Source organism: Moschus berezovskii, chromosome 8 (genome assembly GCF_049115385.1).
Source record: "Moschus berezovskii isolate FMDL1 chromosome 8, NW_MosBer_1.0, whole genome shotgun sequence".
Taxonomy (NCBI): Eukaryota; Metazoa; Chordata; class Mammalia; order Artiodactyla; family Moschidae; genus Moschus; species Moschus berezovskii.
In genome coordinates, this window is record NC_142467.1 from 88,610,156 (window position 1) to 88,632,156 (window position 22,001).

The window sequence follows — 22,001 nt, forward strand, 5'->3', positions numbered from 1 at the left end:
CAAATGCATTTTTTTATTTATTTATTTTTATTTATTTATTTTTTTTTCAAATGCATTTTTTTAAATGGCTGAGTAACATTCCATTGTGTGTATGTACCACAGCTTTCATATGGCAGTTCTACTTCCAGTTTTTTAAGGACTCTCCACACTGTTCTCCATAGTGGCTGTATTAGTTTGTATACCCACCAACAGTGTAAGATGGTTCCCTTTTCTCTGCACCCTCTCCAGCATTTATTGTTAGTAGAAATTTTGATAGCAGCCATTCTGACCGGCATGAGATGGTACCTCATGGTAGTTTTGATTTTCATTTCTCTGATAATGAGTGATGTTGAGTATCTTTTCATGTGTTTGTTAGCTATCTGTATGTCTTCTTTGGAGAAATGTCTTTTAAGTTCTTTGGCCCATTTTTTGACTGGGAGGTTTATTTTTCTGGTATTGAGCTGCATGAGCTGTTTGTATATTTCTTAGATTAATTCTTGCTCAGTTGCTTTGTTTGCTATTATTTTCTCCCATTCTCAAGGCTGTCTTTTCATCTTGCTTTTAGTTTCCTTTGTTGTGTAAAAACTTTTAAGTTTAATTAGGTCCCATTTGACAACTGCTTTGATTTTTCCCACAGATCCCTGGGACTCTGTTCATATTTTCTCTCAGTTTTTTTTCTCTCTCCTCATACTAAGTAATTTCTTCTGATCTATCATTAAGTTCCCTGACTCTTTTTCTCTGTCATCTCTATTCTACTATTTAGTGTATCCAGAGAAATTTATATTTTGGTTATTTTTCCTCAATTCTAATATTTACATTTAGGTTTTCTTTATATAGTATACTTGTTTGCTGAAACTTTTCATCCTTTCATTCATTTCTGAAATGTTTGTACTTGCTTGTTGGAACACCATTATAATTGATACTTTGGTCTTTGTCAGATAATTCCAAACTCTGTGCCACCTCCAAGTGGAGATCTGTTGAATGTATTTTCCCATGAAAATTGAGATTTTCCTCTTTCTTTACAGAGGGTATAATTTTGGATTGTATCCTAGACATTTTGAATAATATATTAGAACACCCCCAGTCTTACTTAAGTCCTAGAAAGAAGACTGAAATTGTTTTTAGCATGAAATCAACATAGTTGGAGAATATAGATGTTCTCCAACATAGATAGAGAAGCTCTATACACTCAGCAAAAACACACCTGGGAGCTGACTGTGGCTCAGATCATGAACTCTTTATTGCAAAGTTCAGACTTAAATTGAAGAAAGTAGGGAAAACCGCTAGACCATTCAGGTATGATCTAAATCAAATCCCTAATGATTATACAGTGGGAGTGAGAAATAGATTTAAGGGACTAGATCTAATAGACAGAGTACCTGATGAACAATGGATGGAGGTTCGTGACACGGTATAGGAGGTGGTGATTAAGAAGATCCCCAAAGAAAAGAAATGCAAAAAGGAAAAATGGTTGTCTGAGGAGGTCTTACAAGTAGCCGAGAAAAGAAGAGAAGCAATAGGCAAAGGAGAAAAGGAAAGATATACCCATTTGAATACAGAGTTCCAAACAATAGCAAGGAGAGAGAAGAAAGCCTTCCTCAGGGATCAGTGCAAAGAAATAGAGGAAAACAATAGAATGGGAAAGATTAGAGATCTCTTCAAGAAAATTAAGATACCAAGGGAACATTTCATGCAGAGATGGGCTCAATAAAGGACAGAAATGGTAGTGACCTGACAGAAGCAGAAGATATTAAGAAGAGGCGGCAAGAATACGCAGAAGAAATGTACAAAAAGATCTTCACGACCCAGATAATCACGATGGTGTGATCACTCACCTAGAGACAGACATCCTGGAATGATCACTATGAACAAAGCTAGTGGAGGTGATGGAATTCCAGTTGAGCTATTTCAAATCCTGAAAGATGATGCTGTGAAAATGCTGCACTCAATATTTCAGCAACTTTGGAAGACTCAGCAATGGCCACGGGACTGGAAAAGGTCAGTTTTCATTCCAATCCCAAAGAAAGGCAATGCCAAAGAATGTTCAAACTACTGCACAATTGCACTCAGCTCACATGCTATTTAAGTAATGCTCAAAATTCTCCAAGCCAGTCTTCTACAATATGTGAACCATGAACTTCCAGATGTTCAAGCTGGTTTCAATAAAGGCAGTGGAACCAGAGATCAAATTGCCAACATCCACTGGATCATGGAAAAAGCAAGTAAGTTCCAAAAAAATCTGCTTTATTGACTATGCCAAAGCCTTGACTTTGTGGATCACAGCAAACTGTGGAAAATTCTTAAAAAGATGGGAATACCAGACCACCTAACCTGCCTCTTGAGAAATCTGTATGCATGTCAGGAAGCAACAGTTAGAACTGGACGTGGAACAGTGGACTGGTTCCAAATAGGAAAAGGAGTATGTCAAGGCTGTGTATTGTCACCCTGCTTATTTAACTCATATGCAGAGTACATCATGAGAAACGCTGGGCTGGGTGAAGCACAAGCTGGAATGAAGATTGCCGGGAGATATATCAATAAGCTCAGGTATGCAGATGACACCACCCTTATGGCAGAGAGTGAAGAAGAACTAAAGAACCTGTTGATGAAAATGAAAGAGGAGAGTGAAAAAGTTGACTAAAGCTCAACATTCAGAAAACGAAGATCATGGCAACTGGTCCCATCACTTCATGGCAAATAGATGGAGAAACAGTGGAAACAGTGGCAGACTTTTTTTTGGGGCGGGGGCTCCAAAATCACTGCAAATGATAACTGCAGCCATGAAATTAAAAGACGCTTACTCCTTGGAAGAAAAGTTATGACCAACCTAGATAGCATATTAAAAAGTAGAGACATTACTTTGCTTAAGTATTTTATTCTTTTTATCACAATGGTGAATGGAATTTTTTCCTTAATTTCTCTTTCTGTTTTCCATTTGTTAATGTAAAGGAATGCAAGGGATTTCTCTGCATTAATTTTATATCCTGCAACTTTACTATATTCATTGATTAGCTCTAGTAATTTTCTGGTGTCTTTAGGGTGTTCTATGTACAGGATCAATCTACCTAAAGAAACAAAAGGCCTATATATAGAAAACTATAATACACTGATGAAAGAAATCAAAGATCACCCAAATAGAAGGAGAAATGTACCATGTTCATGGATTGTGAAAATGAGTATACTACCCAAAGCAATCTATAGATTCAATGCAATCCCTGTGAAGCTACCAATGGTATTTTTCACAGAACTAGAACAAATAATTTTACAATTTGCTTGGAAATACAAAAAACCTCATAGCCAAAGGAATCTTGAGAAAGAAGAATGGAAGTGGAGGAATCAACCTGCCTGACTTCAAACTATACTACAAAGCTACAGTCGTCAAGACAGTATGGTACTGGCATAATGCCAGAAATATAGATTGATGGAACAAAATAGATAGCCCAGAGATAAATTCATGCACCTATGGACACCTTATCTTTGACAAAGGAGGCAAGAATATACAATGGAGAAAAGGCAATCTCTTTAACAAGTGGTGCTGGGAAAACTGGTCAACCACTTGTAAAAGAATGAAACTAGAACACTTTCTAACACCCTACACAAAAATAAACTCAAAGTGGATTAAAGATCTAAATGTAAGACCAGAAACTATAAAACTCCTAGAGGAAAATATAGGCCAAACACTCTCTAACATAAATCACAGCAGAATCCTCTATGACCCACCTCCTAGAGTAATGGAAATAAAAGCAAAAATAATCCAGTGGGACCTAATTAAACTTAAAAGTTTTTGCACAACAAAGGAAACTATAAGCAATGTGAAAAGACAGCCTTCAGAATGGGAGAAAATAATAGCAAAACAACTGACCAAGAATTAATCTCAGAAATGTACAAGCAGCTCATGCAGCTCGACACCAGAAAAATAAACGACCCAGTCAAAAAATGGGCCAAAGAACTTAAAAGACATTTCTCCAAAGAAGACATACAGATGGCTAACAAACACACAAAAAGATGCTCAACATCACTCATTATCAGAGAAATGAAAATCAAAATCACCATGAGGTACCATCTCATGCCGGTCAGAATGGCTGCTATCAAAGTTTCTACTAACAATAAATGCTGGAGAGGGTGCAGAGAAAAGGGAACCATCTTACACTGTTGGTGGGTATACAAACTAATACAGCCACTATGGAGAACAGTGTGGAGAGTCCTTAGAAAACTGGAAGTAGAACTGCCATAGACCCAGCAATCCCACTGCTGGGCATACACACTGAGGAAACCAGAACTGAAAGAGACACGTGTACCCCAGTGTTCACCACAGCACTGTCTATAATAGCCAGGACATGGAAGCAACCTCGATGTCCATCAGCATATGAATGGATAAGAAAGCTGTGGTACATACACACAATGGAATATTACTCAGCTATTAAAAAGAATGCATTTGAATCAGTTCTAATGAGGTGGATGAAACGCGAGCCTACTATACAGAGTTAAGTAAGTCAGAAAGAAAAACAACAATACAGTATATTAATACATATATATGGAAATTAGAAAGATGGTAACGATGACCCTATATGTGAGACAGCAAAAGAGACACAGATGTAAAGAACAGACTTTTGGACTCTGTGGGAGAAGGCGAGGGTGGGATGGTTTGAGACAATAGCATTGAAACATGTATATTATCATATGTGAAATAGATCTCCAGTCCAGGTTCGATGCATGAGACAGGGCCCTCAGGGCCGGTGCACTGGGACGACCCTAAGGGATGGGATGGGGAGGGAGGTGGGAGGGGGGTTCAGGATGGGGGACACGTGTACACCCATGGCTGATTCATGTCAATGTATGGCAAAAACCACTACAGTATTGTAAAGTAATTAGACTCCAGTGAGAATAAATTAATTTTTCAAGAAAACAGTTATCATGGGTCCCAGAAGTCAAGCAAAGGAGAGAAGAAATACAACTGAAGACATCTCATATTTGGCAAAAGATTTAAACCATCAGATTCAAGAATCCAAGCAAACTCCAAACAAGAAATACTGTAAGCCAGAGATATGACGGTCAGAATTACCATAAATACTGACAATAAAGACAAAGAAAAAAATGACACAGAAAAGCAACCTCTTATTTCTGGGGGAACAGTGATTCTAATGACAGCAGGTTTTTCCTGGCAAACCATGAAAGTCAGCTGATGGCACACCTTTTTGAAATAGTGAAAGAAAGGATTGACAAAATAGATGAGGGTGAAATTCAGAATGAGTTTCTGATATGACAGAATGCAGGAATGAAGAACATTCTCAGATGAATAAAAAAATTATAACTAAAAAGACCTGCTTTAAAAGCTGATAAATTTTGCAGATTTTAGGTAAGTGTATTCAAATGTATTGTTTTAGAATTTACAAGTAGAAGGCTATTTCTTTGTTGTTGTTGTTCTTTACTCTTTATATCACTGTGGAAACTACCCATCCATCAGAATCCTGATTAATTTCCACTTTTAGTCTTCTGGATCATCTCTCACTCTACACATGTACCTGGCAGACTTTAGTACTACTTTTCTTATAACTCATTCTGTTCTCTCCCTCTCCTTCTAATCGCTTTGTGGACAAAGATCTTGCTCAATACTTGTTTTTGACCTCAGTACATAGTGTAATGATTAAGCATCCCAGGTGCTCAGGCTGTGTATTTCTGCATAGAAATGAATTCATGATAGGAAAATGGTATCTTTTCTTGGTTTATAATAAAAGAAAGGCTGAGCTTTTCTTGTTTTATTTCTTGGCTGCTAGTGTGTTTCTTATTAGATACTGGCCAGAACATAAATCAGATACTTTATATTTCTACTTTGGCAAGACATGTTGTAGGGATAAGACTGGGATACATAATTCTTAAGGAATTATTATGAAAACTGGTTATTCTTAAAATATTTCTCTTCTCAAGATGCTTTACGGTTTAAGCTTTATTTTAATTAGAATATTATTTGTATTAGAAAATATTTTAATGGTGCTGTTAAACATTGTATGAATATTAAAATATGATGAGCGTAACTTTGGGAAACAAAAAACATTTTAACTTAGATAACTCCCTGAGGTCCTCCTTGTAGTTTTTAAAAGTTCTTCTTACTATAAGCATCTGAAAGTACAGCTTATGCTCACTGTATACTTACACAACATTTTCAGTGAACCATAATATTTGTTAAGCATGTATTCTGTGCTGTAGTTTTTTTAATATGTCACCTCCTTCAACCTTTTAAGAATTTTCTATCATAAGAGATTGTTACCTCATTTTACATGTAAGAAAGCTAAGTTTAATCGTTAATGGTTAGCATGTTTCAGATAGCCCATAGCATGTTTGAAATATTTTATCTAAATTAATTAGCATTCCTAAGAAAAATGATTGCTTTCCTAATTTTACTGTTGGGAAAACTGGGGTTTAGGAAACAGAACTTTCCCATAGCATAGAGCTAAAATTGGAGGCTTGGATTCAAACCCTAAAATATTTGACATAGAGCCTCAATTCTTAAGATTTCATTTTTTGCATTTTGTCTTTTTTATGCTTAATGTGGAAAACAGGTCATGAAAAATTTATTATTAAATTCCAATCAAGATTTTAGAAAACATCAAATCACCTTTGAGAAAATTTTTTAAACATCTCATTTATTATCAGTTGCCTCAGTGTATAGACCTAAAAATCTGCAATCTTAATGTATCTAGATTTGGAATCACTTGTCCTTAGGTTCACATGTTTTATTTGACAGGTTATATCAAAGCAGCATATTGAACAATAAGATTGAAGAGCATCAGATATTTGTAATTGTGTTATAATTAAAATTATATTCCTTAAATTTCTCCAGTTTATAGAATTATTTCTTCACTTGAATAAAAATACTAGCCATACTGAGGAGAAAGCAAGTTTTGAAAAGTAACAAAATGATTAAAATTTGGCAAGGTGAGAAAAGAATGTTGTGTCATACTGTTTTGAAATTTGATTTGGTTTGTAGTTATGAATGCATGCTGTCAATGATTTTACTACTATACTAAAAAAGCAATTTTCACAGCTTTTTAGTAGCATGATATTTTTAGTTTTAATTGTCCCTGTTTAATGCCTTCAGGATATGATTACGTTATAACATTATAAAATTGTGTTAGCCAAAATTCCTGATTTATATGCAATCAGAACACTTCTAAATTTTTCCAGCTGTATCCTTAAACTTACTTCACAAGAATCTTTAACTGTGTTTCATCTTACCTATTTTTTAAAGTCATGACAGATCTTAAATTTCCAAGACAGATGAAATCACTAACTTAATTTTATTTGTTATGTATAAAGCCTAAGAACTCTGATTTATCTTTTTAAAAATTAACATAGCAATGAGAATACCAGTTTTCAGCCATGTTTGTGGTTGACTGCGCAGTAAAGTTCTCATTACTGATTTACAAGAGTTAGATGTATAATCTACCACATGTGGCTTTTTGAATGTGCCACTAGATTTATATTTTTGGAGTTTCACTGAAATCTAAGTTAAGAATTTCAGATGGTATATATTATTAATGATATATTAATAATATATAAAACTACAATAATGTACATTGGAGTTTGGCTTCATTAAAATTCCCTAAGGATTTAAGAGTTTAACTTCTAAAGCTGTCCGATAACTCCCTCTTAAATTTTCTGAAGAGAGATGCAAAATGGATGTGAAGTAGAATAAATCTAGAATGCAATAGCAGGAGCACAAAACTAGCCTGCAGGCATAAATTTTCTTAATTGTTCTGCCTTCCATACAAAAGTAATCCTTCTCATTACCTTAAAGTGGAGAGGAGGTGGGTCAGGTTAATGGTGTGGCTTAATAAACCTTAAGGAAGGGTTGTTGTTGTTGTTCAGTGGATAAGTCACGTCAGGGTGAAAACAACAAAAGTACCAACAAAATCTGTTTTGAAGTGTACTGTGAAGTTCTCTCCATCTCTCAGAAAGACAGAAGTATTTAGGAACTGGCCACCTCTGCTCACCCTACATACCACTCTCCCTCTGGACTCCCTTTCTTTCACTTTTTCTAAACATTTACTTAAACCATCTTTCACCTTCTTCTTTCTGCACCATATTAATACTTCATATAAAAGCTTGCCAAAGATTTCAAAGTGGTATATATACACTGTCTGGTGCACTGCCTTAGATATCTCCATTGCACCTTAAGGTAACAAAATAAAATGAGGGATTACTTACTGTCCTATTTTTCCTTCAGAAGTCTATTAAAAATATAATACACACAAACTTTTTTATCATGCATATTCCCATTTGTAGCTAATTTTGTCTCAGTACTCAGAACAAGGTCAAAGTTACACTAAATTAAGCAAAGAAAATGTTACATCTAGCTTTCTACAATATATTAAGATTGTATCTTTCACAAGTTCCTACTTGATCCCAAGTCGCTGAAAACATAAACTTGTCAATTAATATTTTTTCTAGCTTAAATTACTACCTGTTTTTGCTTTTGTTTGCTTTTAGCTCATATTTGTTTTGCCAGATAATGCCCCTCATTCTCATTTGATTCTTTCCAAGTAGCCTGGGTGATACGCCATAGATCAGAAATCACCATTCTTTCTCTGCCCTTGGAGATCTTTAGGTCTTTGTTGCTTCACAGTGAAGAAAGTTTACATAGCAACACAACACACCACTGCTCTTGGCTCCCAGGAATGTAGCTGGTGGATTCAACTCAAGAATATGCAACTCAGGGCTCTGTAACCTTCCTATTCAGGTCTCTTCACCCACTCCTCACCTTCTCACCCATCCCACTCCCCACCCTTCCAGCTTCTGCTGGAGACACTGCTCTACTTCTAGTATGTCATCTGTGTGTGTGTGTGAGCATGTGTGCTCAGTCATGTCCAACTATTTGCGACCCCATGGATTGTAGCCCGCCAGGCTCCTCTGTCCCTGGGATTTTCCAGGCAAGAGTAGTGGAGTGGGTTGCCATTTCCTTCTCCAGGATATCTTCCCAACTCAAGGATCGAACCCTCGTCTCCTGCATCACCTTCATTGTCAAGTGGATTCTTTACCACTAGCACCACCTGGGAGGAAGAAGGCGATGGCACCCCACTCCAGGGCTCTTGCCTGGGAAATCCCATGGATGGAGGAGCCTCGTGGGCTGCAGTCCATTGGGCCACTAAGAGTTGAACACTACTGAGCGACTTCACTTTCACTTTTGACTTTCGTGCACTGGAGAAGGAAATGGCAACCCACTCCAGTGTTCTTGTCTAGAGAATCCCAGGGACAGCGGGGCCTGGTGGGCTGCCGTCTATGGGATCGCACAGAGTCTGACACGACTGAAGCGATTTAGCAGCAGCAGCAGCGCCACCTAGGAAGCCCCCTGCATTAAACCACCCACCCCTTGACAGTGAGAATCAAAGTAGGCTCAGAAGTGATAGTTAAGTCTCTCTCTCTATCTAGTTACACCGTATTTTCCTTAATTCTCTATTTGAGCCATGCTATATTGACCTGGCAGATAAGGCAATGGCAAGCCACTCCAGTACTCTTGCCTGGAAAATCCCATGGATGGAGGAGCCTGGTAGGCTGCAGTCCATGGGGTCGCTATGGGTCGGACACGACTGAGGGACTTCACTTTCACTTTTCACTTTCACACATTGGAGAAGGAAATGGCAACCCACTCCAGTGTTCTTGCCTGGAGAATCCCAGGGACGGGGGAGCCGGGTGGGCTTCCATCTGTGGGGTCACACAGAGTCGGACACGACTGAAGTGACTTAGCAGCAGCATATTGACCTGGGATTTCCAAATCCACAATAGAATACCATAAATCCTGATCCCTTCCAACCTGCCATCAGACCAGAGTCTTTAGATGACTAGGGAAACATCACCTGTGTAGAAATACAGTAAAGAATTGTGTATTGGTGTACTTCAAAATTATTATCACTGTACTATACAAAACACAGTCTACACATTGTGAATAAACAAATTAATTTCTCAGTGCTTTTTTGCCCATGTGACACGTACTGAAGGAGAGATGGTCAATAGTCATAGTAAATAATTAGATTAATTGGTATATTGAAAGATAAAAAGGAAATGAGGCATTAAAAATGAAACAAGATGAAGCATAGAAAAAATAGTAGATCTAAGGAAGAGATAGCCTGGGAATGCCAGGGTGGAAAGAAGAGTATTTATAATTTTAAATGTGGTGATCCAGAAATGCCTTACTGAAAAAGTGTTGTTACAGAATGGAACTTAGGTTTGCTCACTTGTGCATAGCAAAACCGATCTACTAACACCAGATTGTGGTGAAGAAAGGGCAGACGTGGAGTAGGTGCCAGACAAGGAGTTGAGAGCAGCTAATGTGCAAAAACTTCAGACTCACTGGTAAGTTACAGGGAAGCATTTTTAAAGGAAAGATGAGGGAGAGGAGTTGCAGGAGATATGATCAGCTTGTGCACAAATCTCTGATTGATTGGTGGTGAGGTAATAGGGTGTTGTCAGAGGGCTTAACATTATCAGTCCTCAGGCTCCAGTTGGACTGGGGACTACATGCTCATGGTCATCATATAGTTAACTTCTTCCATTTGGTAGGGGCTGTAGTGTCTGTGAAACAACTCAGGAACGTGCATCAGATACAGCTTCTATATACATCAGGGAGGAACTAAAGATTCTGTGACTGCCATGTGGCTGACTTGTTGTTTAAATTGTTATAGCTCTCCTGGTCCAGCTGCTGCTTTTGTCACTATATGTTCACAACTTTTCAATCATTTATTTCTTTTTGTATATGTTAATCCCAAATTCCTAATTTATCACTCATTAATTTTTGAGCTAGGCTTTTGTAACTCAGGGGAGGCCTGGGAGATTACAGGTTTACTACAAGAGGCAGGTAGAGGACATGGCGGGAAGGGTCTCCCCCAGGAAGGCTCCATAGGATCCTGTTTGGTTACAATATTTTAAAAAATTGGTAGATGATCTAGAAAGAGATCTACGTAGAGAATGTTCCAGACAGGTGAAAAGCCAGTGAAGAAGCCTTGAGGTAAAAACATGCTTGAGTCATTTGAGAAATGACTCGTATCCCTCACCCCAAAAAAGCCAATATAGTTGGAGTACAATGAAAAAAGGAGGTTATTATAGGAATTTTTTGATTTTGTGTTTCTTCTTGTGACAATTGGTAAATTGTAAAATTTATTTGCTTACTATTTTATGTATTACCTTATTGTCTTTAGGAATTGTAGAGACGTTTCCTTATTCATTTTTGATGCTGGTGTATTTGTGTTTGTCACTCTTTTATTCTTAATCAGTTTACTAGGAAAGTTAGTTTGAGTTTACTGTATTTAGTCTTTTTTATTTAATTAAATTTTTGATATGAAATGCTATCTGTTTTATTTTTCACTTTATTTCTTGTTTCTTTACCCTTTCTTTTTTGCCTTTTTATATAAGTAAATCCAATATTTGTATTCCATTTTCTTTACAATTGTGGGTTATATATTATTTTCCTATTCTTTTGAAATTTCTCTATGTGTTATGCATGTCTCCTTTTACTATTCTCCTGATATTGGTAGACTTTTGAACACTTAAACTCCGTTCATTCCCCCCCCACTATATTCAGTTCTCTATGTTTTAAAATTGGAGAACATTAAAATCAGTGTTTTGTATACTTGATATTTATTTACAGTTTATATGTTTATTCTTTATTTTCTTTGCATTTTCATGTTTCATTCTGAGTTTTTTTTTCCTTTTTGAAGAAAATTCTTTAACATTTCTTTATACCAATAATTTTTGCTGATTAATTTTTTAATGTATTAAAGTATTATTGGTTTATAACATTATGTTTCATGCATATATTATATAGTATTTCAACCTCTGTGTACACTGTATTCTGTTCATAACCAAAAGTTTAGTTTTATCTGTCACCATGCATTTGAACCCCTATTTTGCCCTCCCCATTGCTCCTTCCACTTTGGTAACCCACTACTCTGTTGTCTGTATCTTTTGGTTTTTATCTGGTTTTGTTTGTTCATTTATTTTGTTTTGTTTGTTTATATACACATATGAGTAAAGTCATATGGTATTTATCTTTCTTCATCTATTATACTTATTTCACTTAGCCTAATTCCTTCAAAGTCTAAGCAAATTGTCATAAATAACAAGATTGCATCTTTTTTTTTTTTAATAATTGAGTAGTATTGTGTATCTGTAACACATCTTCTTTATCCATTCATCTCTTGATGGGCACTTAGGTTATTACCATATCTTGATCCTTGATGGAAAACAGTATGGATATAAGAATAGCATTACCAGTTGAGCTAGCTATTCCATTTCTGCATGTTCATCTGAAGATGAAAGCACTAATTCAGAAAGATAGATAGATGCATTCCTGTATTTATCACAGCATTATCTGTACCAGTATTTTGATATAATGTACCATTACAAGGGGTTTCTATCTCTAATTTACAAAAAGATGCATTTGATTTGTGATGGCCCAGTGATTGTAGATTTCAGGTTCCATATCTTTATGTTAAAAATATCTTTATTTCATCACCATTTATTCTCTAATTTTCATGTGGAAGTGACTTCTGTCTCACTCTGTACCCTTTCTTCACTTGGTTGGTGATTTTTATTTGTGATCTTATGTTAAGTTGACTTTCCTGTGGGAATTTTCTGTTTGCTGAGATGATATCATAGTGATATTTCATTTGTTTTTACTTAACTGACAGGAATTCTGTAATCCTTGCATGAACCCCAAATTGTATGATCAATTTGTACATTACATTCATGGCTTAGTATTCTTTTGGCTTTACACTTATGCATGATGATGGCTTGGGTTTTGATTTGTTTATGAAGTCTTTTCTATCATACTCAGAATGTATTTTGAGCCAGAGTTCCTTGTTGCTTCCCTACATATGGATTTTTAAAGTTATATTCAAGTATGTTTCAAAGTCATTAACAGCATCAATTCCAGGCTTTCTGATTTGTATATGGATCTTAGTTCTTTACTCACTAATACCTGTCATGCAGATATTTTGGAACCACACCCATTACTTGTGTCTTATATGATATCCAGGTTCTGACAGCATTAACTCATGATCTTATCACTCAAGCCTTGAATTTTTTAAGCTTTGTTCCTGTACTTGGAATTATGTTTACATCAACCTTAGCTATACATTAAAAAATTTGTATAATGCATATTATTTGACATTTCTATGTGGTTTTCGAAGAGTCTCATTCTCCCATGATATAGGAACATACAACATTTTAATGTCTAAAGAATACTTTGCCTTATTTGACCACAGAGCCTGTTATACTTTTTTATTAAACTAATACTGTTTTCGATTATTATTAGAAGTCACTTTTTTCATAGTATTTGCAGAAACTGTTAAGAATGTTATAGATTACTTAAACATTTAAGAGGATCTGGAAGCCTATTATTAAATACCTTTATAACTATAGTGATATTAAACTCTTCTATATCTTATAATTTTATATTCCTAGATCATCTTGTCTTTTAATGAAGAAAGGCAGATAATTTGCAAAGTAGTAAGGCAACTTATTGTTTTAAAATACGTCCAAAGCCCAATTTGAATGTTATCGTGAAAGTGGGTTTTACATTTTCTGGGCACCATTAGTAAGTTATTATAAATTTTTTCTAATTTGTGGAGGAAATACATTTGTTTCTTCTAAATTATATTTTTTTATTCAAAGTCCTCAATCGAATCACATTTTATATTAGTCTTTCTATGCTTTTCCTTTAAAGTACCCCTTACTGAGAATGTGCAGGATGCAGTGATGTACTACGTGGCTTGCATATTTAAAGAACAGAAGCTTCCCCTCTATCAGTAACATCGGTTCCCATAAGAATTTGCTTACCCTTTTCCATAATCAACCCTTTGTTCAGAAATTCCATACCCAACTTTCACTTCTTTCCCTGATTCACCTCTTCCCACTCAAGGATAGCACCAATCTATTTCCCTCTCTCAAATTGTTTCCTGCTTTGATTTTCCCCTATTCAGTGTCTTAAAAAAATTATCCCATAATATCCTATATATGTCTTTTTGTCTCAGTGATAACATTTTAAAACGGGTGTTTGTGTAGCTTGTACTCCTGAAGGCAGGGCTCAGTATGTACCTTTGGTCCTTGTCACATACTGCATTACGTTGGGATTCAGGAAATAGTAGGACACATCGATAAATAACTTACCTCATAGAGTGCAATCATAAGATAAATAACTTACTAAGATTGTGCCAGGAAAGCTAGGATTCTGAACTGAGGTGGTTTACCTACTGGTTAAAAGCAACAGTTCTGCAGCTGGAAGACTTACTTTTGGTAGGATATACCCATTTGATCACATAAAACCTCAGGGCACTCAAAACCCAGAGGGATGGGATGAGGAGGGAGTGGGAGGGGTGTTCGGGATGGGGGGACACATGTACACCCATGGCTGATTCATGTCAATGTATGGCAAAAACCACCACAATATTGTAATTAGTCTTCAATTAAAATAAATTAATTAAAAAACTGATTTTCTAATTAGTCTGTTATTATAACATGATCCTATAGAGTTTTAAAGGCTTCTGATTATCTTGAAGAGGTGTATCATATCATGTCCAGTGTTTTGTTTTCAGATGTGCAATTCTCTTGAATCCTGGCGCATGATTTGATTAATTTTTAGTTGAGAAATTAGAAATTGTTTTGGTTTCCTTTGTCTTTTCATAACTTTTTTATATTGAAAAAGTGCTTTAACAAGGGCCTGTGTTATATCTATCTTTAAATAACAGCTGTGTTAAATCCTTTCCCCTCCTAACCTCTACCCCTTATTATAATAGGAAACATGTGGGTTCTTGAAAGGAACTGAAAAGCAAGGGCTTTTAAACAGAATAATGCAAGTCATTTAAATTAGTCATGGTTACAATTATTCTCCATAACTTTCAAGTCAAAGAAAATCTCCTTGGTGTGCCAAATGTAAGAACAATGAAATTCAAATTTATTAGAAACTTAGTTGAAGATTTTGACGTTACACTTAAGTAAAAGAAGAATAGGAGAGGATCTTTTTTGGTTGTTAAATTACATTCTGATGTAGAAGACATTGTATTAATTACTGTTCAGATTTCATAGACATTAGTATCATTTTCTGTCTTTAATTTTCTCACTGTAAAGCTATTTTAAACACATGAACTTGGAAAATGGGAAAAAAGGAAGAAAAATTACCTATAATCACTTCACATAATATAAATGCTATTAATGATTTAGCATATTTATATGGTATTTTGTTCTATGAAAATGTAGTGATTTGGATTTTGTGACACTTAGTTGTAATCATTCCTCTATCAATATTTGAATTTTATTTGATAAAATATTTTATAATATGTCCTGTATATTGTAAAGATCATTTTTATCACCATATATTTTAATATGACCATACAATAGTTACTGATTTCCCATACCTAGTGAAGAATTTAGTGTCCCCAGAGAGGTCACTCTTTATTCTTTCTCATCCTTGTACCGCACGGCTGGTGCTGGGAAGATACCAGTTTTACACCTGTTGCATTCCCCCTGCTTCCCACTGCTGCTTCCAAGTCAGAATCTCTCCTATCCTCATATAGAAATTCACCATTTGAAGCTGAAACTCTGGTCTTTGCCATCACATCCTTCACTGTCACTGTGACTCATCTATCTCCTAGATCCCTGCCCACATTTCCTGTGTATATTGGCTGTGTTCCCCACCTTCCTGAGTTAATTGCAATCACGTGCAATGTCATGTTCTTGGTATCAGTTCCCTGAGCACTACTGAATGATTCTTTGACCTCAACCTCTACCTCTGCCCTTTTCTACACTCAGGGCAATACCCAAGTTGTGTCTTGGAATTTCAGCTCTGAAATCTAAAAATCCCTAAATCCCTCTCGTATCACAGTCTCCAATACTTTTTGGAAAGTGTCTCTTCTTTACTTCATTGATTACGCCATTCTCCTGACCACTGTATTCATTTTTAATGATCAGGCTCCAACCCTTCCTCTTTAGTTATCAAGCGTAGAGCCATTGCAAGTTCTATCTTTTCTCTTACTCTTAAGTTTTACTGTAATCTCTTACCCCTGGGATTCTTCCTTTATACCTAATCGACAAAACCTCAGCCCAGATTTCATCCAAACATTAACCTTCTCTGTGTCAGCCATTAGGTTGTATACCATTCAACTAGGCATGTTAGTACCATCCCAGGCTCTTGTTCATCCACAGCAGAACCATAAATTTTCTGATCTATTTACATTAAGTATTTCCTGACTTCTTCATCAGCTGTCTTTCCTGTTTCTCTCAGTTGCTATTCCAAGCTTCTGTTTCTTTTCCAAAAAGTATTTCCAACTCCCATTCACCTTTGACCCATGCCTCAGATAACATTGCCTCCTTTTTTCACTTAGGCATACAAAAATGTTAGAAATTAAGCTCCTTTACTTAATAAGCTATATCTATCAAAATTCTGTAGGAATCATCTTCCATTGTGAAGTTGTAAACATTCCTCCTAAAGTCAGCAGGGAAAACAAAGAGCTCAATACCACAGGTATTTCAACAGTACATTGAAAACCCTGGCCAATGTAGTAATATTACAGAAAAGTATGTGAAAGTATATAAGAAAAAGAATAATGGAGAAAATACAAGAATTTAAAAACAAGTGACAATACCATTTTTATTTGGGAACAATATATTCGAATGGGTATGGGTGAAGAAATATAATACTTATTAAAGTGATTAAATTTGATATGTACTGGTCCATATAGCAAAGGAATATATGACATGACAACACACATTGGCTGAATTTTAATCTACATATGGTGATGAAATTATTTTAATTGTTAAAAACATGAAGATATATATGGCCATCCTAAAGGAAATTTTGTATCAAACAGCGGTCATCAGCATGCTAATTATAGTTGAGCTTGATTTAGAATTTGTGCAGAACATTTAATCTCAAATTATGTGTTTTTAAAATTCTTAAAATGCTCATGAGAATTTTGATATCCTTTTAAGAGGGGATACTTTACTTTCCTCCTGCATCTCTCCCTCCCTTTTTTCTCTTCTTCCCTTCAGTTAGGACACAAGTTCAGTTACTCCTAAATCTTGATTTTCCATCTTTTGTTGTTTTAATAAGAACGTGCCTTATCACTCTCAGGGCTTCCCTGGTGGCTCAGGCAGTAAAGAATCTGCCTGCAATGCAGGAGACCCAGGTTCAATCTCTGGGTCGGGAAGATCCGTTGGAGAAGGCAGTGGCCACCCACCCTAGTATTCTTGCCTTGAGAATCCCATGGACAGAGGAGCCTGGTAGGCTTCAGTCCATGGGCTTGCAAAGAGTTTGACACGACTGAGTGACTAACTTTCACTTTAGCACTGTTAATATTCACACTATGTTTAAGAATTTTTAAAAGTTTTTATTTCACTTATTGTTGAATGGAACTACTTAAATAATGTGTTTCTTTCTTCCTTTTGCTCATTATTGTCTTCATCTTTCCTTCTGCTTTATCTTGATTTAATCATAGAGTAATTTCAATTGCCTTAATAAGCCAAATGAAGTAGGACTTATCATCTGTGGATCCATTCATATGGCCATCCACTCATCTATTAATAGAGAAGCTATTCATCTCTTTGTGGATTTGGAATATCTGTAAGATCTATTTTAATTTCTAAATACAATGAGAAAAATAGCATCTTTATACTTAATCTCTTGACCATTTCTTTCTCTAGTTCTGTTTTTTATACTACATTTTGCCTAACAAATATATCTTCATTTTTCTGATAAACCAGTGGATACCAGGCCTTGACATTAGCGTGAAGGTTTGAAAGAGTAGTTAAGGATATACTTTGAACTAATCTCCATTTTCAACCCTTCCAGCAGTGCCTCTCCTCAAACCTTGTGTGTTTCAGTCTTGAGCCTCTCTCAGGTTCTGCTGCTGCTAAGTCGCTTCAGTCGTGTCTGACTCTGTGGGACCCCATAGACGGCAGCCCACCAGGCTCTGCCGTCCCTGGGATTCTCCAGGCAAGAACACTGGAGTGGATTGCCGTTTCCTTCTCCAATGCAGGAAAGTGAAAAGTGAAAGTGAAGTCGCTCAGTCGTGTCCGACTCTTCAAGACCCCATGGACTGCAGCCCACCAGGCTCCTCCTTCCATGGGATTTTCCAGGCAGGAGTATTGGAGTGGGGTGCCATTGCCTTCTCCCTCTCGGGTTCTACTGTGCTCATAAACTCCTTCTTTCCTATCATTTGGGCTGTGACTCCACTAAATCAGTCCATCTCTCTTCATGAATATTCTCTCTCCAAAACATGGTCTAGATGATTTGTTGTTATATTTAAATTTAATTATTCCTTACCATTATTCTTCAGGTTTCTGAAGAGAGACAAAAGTCACAGCATTCAGCTATCTCTCATTAGCATGCTCTAAATTGTAATCAAAAGCAAAATTAGCTGGTGGATGGATTCATCCTTGGTAGTCATGGGATCTTTGGCAAATCATTTTACCTGTCCATTAATTTTTTTAACAAAATGAGATTACATGTATTGTAAAAGGAGATGAAAATTAGAAAACATACAAGTAATTCAAAAAATATATCTTTTTATAACAGATATCTTGTTACTTGAGTATACATAAAATATACTCCGGTATTTATAGTTCCTTGTATTAAATAATATTTATTGAAGTATATGTCTTAATTAGTAAAATAGTATATAAATCTTTGACTAATGAGTATAAGTGATTTCATATACTATCATCTTTACTAATAATTTAAACCAAAAGGTCAAATGTTTTGCTGAAATTTTTGTCTTAAATAATATTTCAGTATCATGTTTACTCTGGATCAGATCATCTTTATTAGCTAAGAAATTTTCAAAGGAAACACTTTCAGTTTTCCAAGTACCATGGATAGTTTTTAAGTTACATTAGTTAAAATGATATTTCACAAAATAAAATTTTGAAATTTTACTAACTCAGAATATAAATGTGAATTCAAGAATCTTCTAAATGTAATTTATTTTAGGGTATTTATTTGAAATGAGATTTCAAGATTTGAGAAATGCTTAAATAATCATTGATTTTTTATTTACATTTTCTAAGTTGTCACTATCTTATGTGATGATAAAAAGTGATATTTATAAAATGTATTTTTATTGTATTTCTTGGAGAATTATATAATTGATAACATGATTCCATCTAAAATATGAAATTTAAAAGACTATTAACAGTTTATTGAGTGACATATATATATATATGACATATATATATTTCTCTTGAAATTATAGGGGCTGGATATCACAGTTTAATAGATATATTTGACAGGGAAAACTGTCATTTTTCTTTTTTTCTATTAATACAAACATAAATATTTGCACTTTAATCCTGACATTTTATAATTAATGTTTGTGTTTTCTAGGTATAGCTTATTTGAGTGGAATGTGTAGTGAAAAGAGAAAATGTATTATTGCAGAAGACAATGGCTTAAACCTTGCATTTACAATTGCTCATGAAATGGGCCACAAGTAAGTAAAAATCCTGGCTATGCTAATATATTATCATATAACTTTGTAATTTGAGTTATTGAATTGCCTGCATATCTTTCCATTTTTTTTTGTTTTGAGCCTAAGATTTTTAAAATTAGGGAAATGAAGAAGAGAAGATCATTTACATTTGAAGAGTGTTTTCTGATTAATTTAACCATTCCTGATATTTTGCATAAAATATTATTATTACAATCCTTATCAGAACAGTCATTACATGGCACATGATTAATTTCAATACACATTTTCAAATGATATAAACCTTGCAATAATCATGACACTAAAAATGTATGCATCATTCAAGCATCCAAGGAAAACACTACATACAAGTAAAAATGCTTTCAACTTCTGATAGTTCCTGTTTGTTATTACCCAGTAGAGAGCAAAAGAATTTATCTGCACAGTTTAGAAGTAATGCATTTGAAAGAGAATTAACTGGACACACAATTCATGTGTAGTGAACATTAAGTACGTCTCAGACATAATTCTAAGCACAGAACATAGATTAGCTCACTTACAACTCATACAGAGCAAGGATTTCATTTTACAGATAATAAAAATAGCAATAATAAGTGGTGGTAGCAACACTTATATAGTCTTGCTATGTGTCAGACACATTTCTACATGTTTTATATATCCCCACAACTTTCCTGTGAAATAGACTGCTACAGAGTACCCATCTTATAGAGAAGAAACCTACCCAGAATTATAAAAATACTATCATGGAGGAAAGATTTGAACTTACATCATCTAACTCAGGTCATACTGTTCTGAATTTCTACATTAACTTGTCTACTGTCTTTAGATCTTGAATTCCTCATCAATAAAGTGGGGATAATACCTGTATTATGAAGTTTGTTTGAGATTCAAATGATGTAAGAAATAGACTGTATTTACAGAAATTGGGCTTCCCTGGTGGCTCAGATGGTAAAGAATCTGGGTTGGGAAGATCCCCTGTAGAAGTGAATGGCAATCCACTCCAGCATTCTTGCCTAGAGAATTCCATGGACAGAAGAGCCTGGCAGGCTACAATCTATGGGGTTGCAAAGAGTTGGACACAATTGAACAACTAACACTTTCAGACTTTCACTACTTTACAGTAAATACACTATAGTAGAATGTTGTGCGTTAGGGAATCAGACCTAATTTTGACTGTAGGCTTCTCTACGTGCTAGCAGTATCAGCAGCACAAATGAAAGGTATTTTAATTGAACTCAGATTTACTGAAGCCCTATTCAGGGAGGTGATCTTTATGGAGGCCTCTTTGGTCAAAGACATATTTGGTTTGGCTGCAGTGTTTCAAAAATTGAATCAGTTGCCAACATTAAAAAGTATAAATTTGACATAAAAATTCAAATTTCCAGACCTGGCAGCATTAGACGCACAGTCCCATATGGCAGCCATCCCTTGGAGCTGAGTAGTGTCTGTACCCTTTAGGCTGGGCCCATCCTCCGCAGCTCATCACAGGCGGCAGCACTTTGCTACCATTCATCCAGCTGACTTTGTTTTCATCTTATAGCTGGACTCTGTAGACAGTTGAGTAAACTTGAGTTGGCAGTGGAATTTGATTGGTAAAGGAAAACTTTGATGAAAACTTTTATAAGACTTAATGGTTTTTATTTTAAAAAACCCTTTTTTAGTCAAGTAAACTGGAATACATTAAAATGATCAGGTCATAATTATATAGTCCTATAAATGATCAAATATTGAATGTACCCATAACCTAGTGCAAGAAATAGGACATTATCAGCAGTGATTGGTTTTTTGATGTCATTGTTTTTAAATGTGTAGAAACACTTTCATTTTCTCTTATGCAGGCTTTCAGTTGTCATTTGAGTGCTCTAGGATAGATGAGGGGTTTGTTACTTGAAAAAGAATAAAAGATAAATACACTTTGAAATCATCATCCTTTAGGGAAAGTATACAATACAATGACCTCATTCAGTATTTGATATCAGAAATGATAGCATTTAGATTCTTATTCCAGTACTGATTTTATAATTTAAAGATGTTTCAGTTTAATCATAATAGGAAAAATCCATATGTACCATTTGAATGAAAAATGCTGAGAAATAGTGTTCAGAGGCAAGAAAAAGTTATTATTAAAAACATTTTAAGTTAGGGCAAATTAATCATAAATGTAATTCCTATAAATTAAGTGCAAGTTTCTGAATACTTAAAATTTTCATTTCAGCAATGCATTAGCAATTTGGTAGCTGATTACCTTTTAGTGAAACAGACATTAATGATTTTATCAAGTACCATGAAAACTAGAGAGTTCACTTTAAAAAGAAATTTTACATTATAAAAGTGTACATATAAAATTAAACTCTTTGATGTTTGCTATATTCTAAAATGTAGAAGAAACAGTAATTAAATGAACAAACCACAGTACAAGTTGCTTTATTAACATGCAAAAGGTTGGTCAAGAACATATAACTACTTAAAAAACTATATGATATGATTTAAGGAAATGCCACTTCAGCTTTATGTAGTAGAAACATTGGTTTATGAGCAGAAACTCAGGTT

General features: G+C 35.2%; 1 protein-coding gene across 1 annotated transcript in view; it reads left to right on the forward strand.

The window, feature by feature from the left end:
• Positions 1-22,001, forward strand: part of ADAMTS19 (ADAM metallopeptidase with thrombospondin type 1 motif 19) — a 270,031-nt gene that overhangs the window by 110,467 nt on the left and 137,563 nt on the right. The window contains exon 8 of the mRNA XM_055430830.2: positions 19,349-19,454. Within this exon, the coding sequence (XP_055286805.2) occupies positions 19,349-19,454 (106 nt within the window). The remainder of the gene's footprint in view (positions 1-19,348; positions 19,455-22,001) is intronic.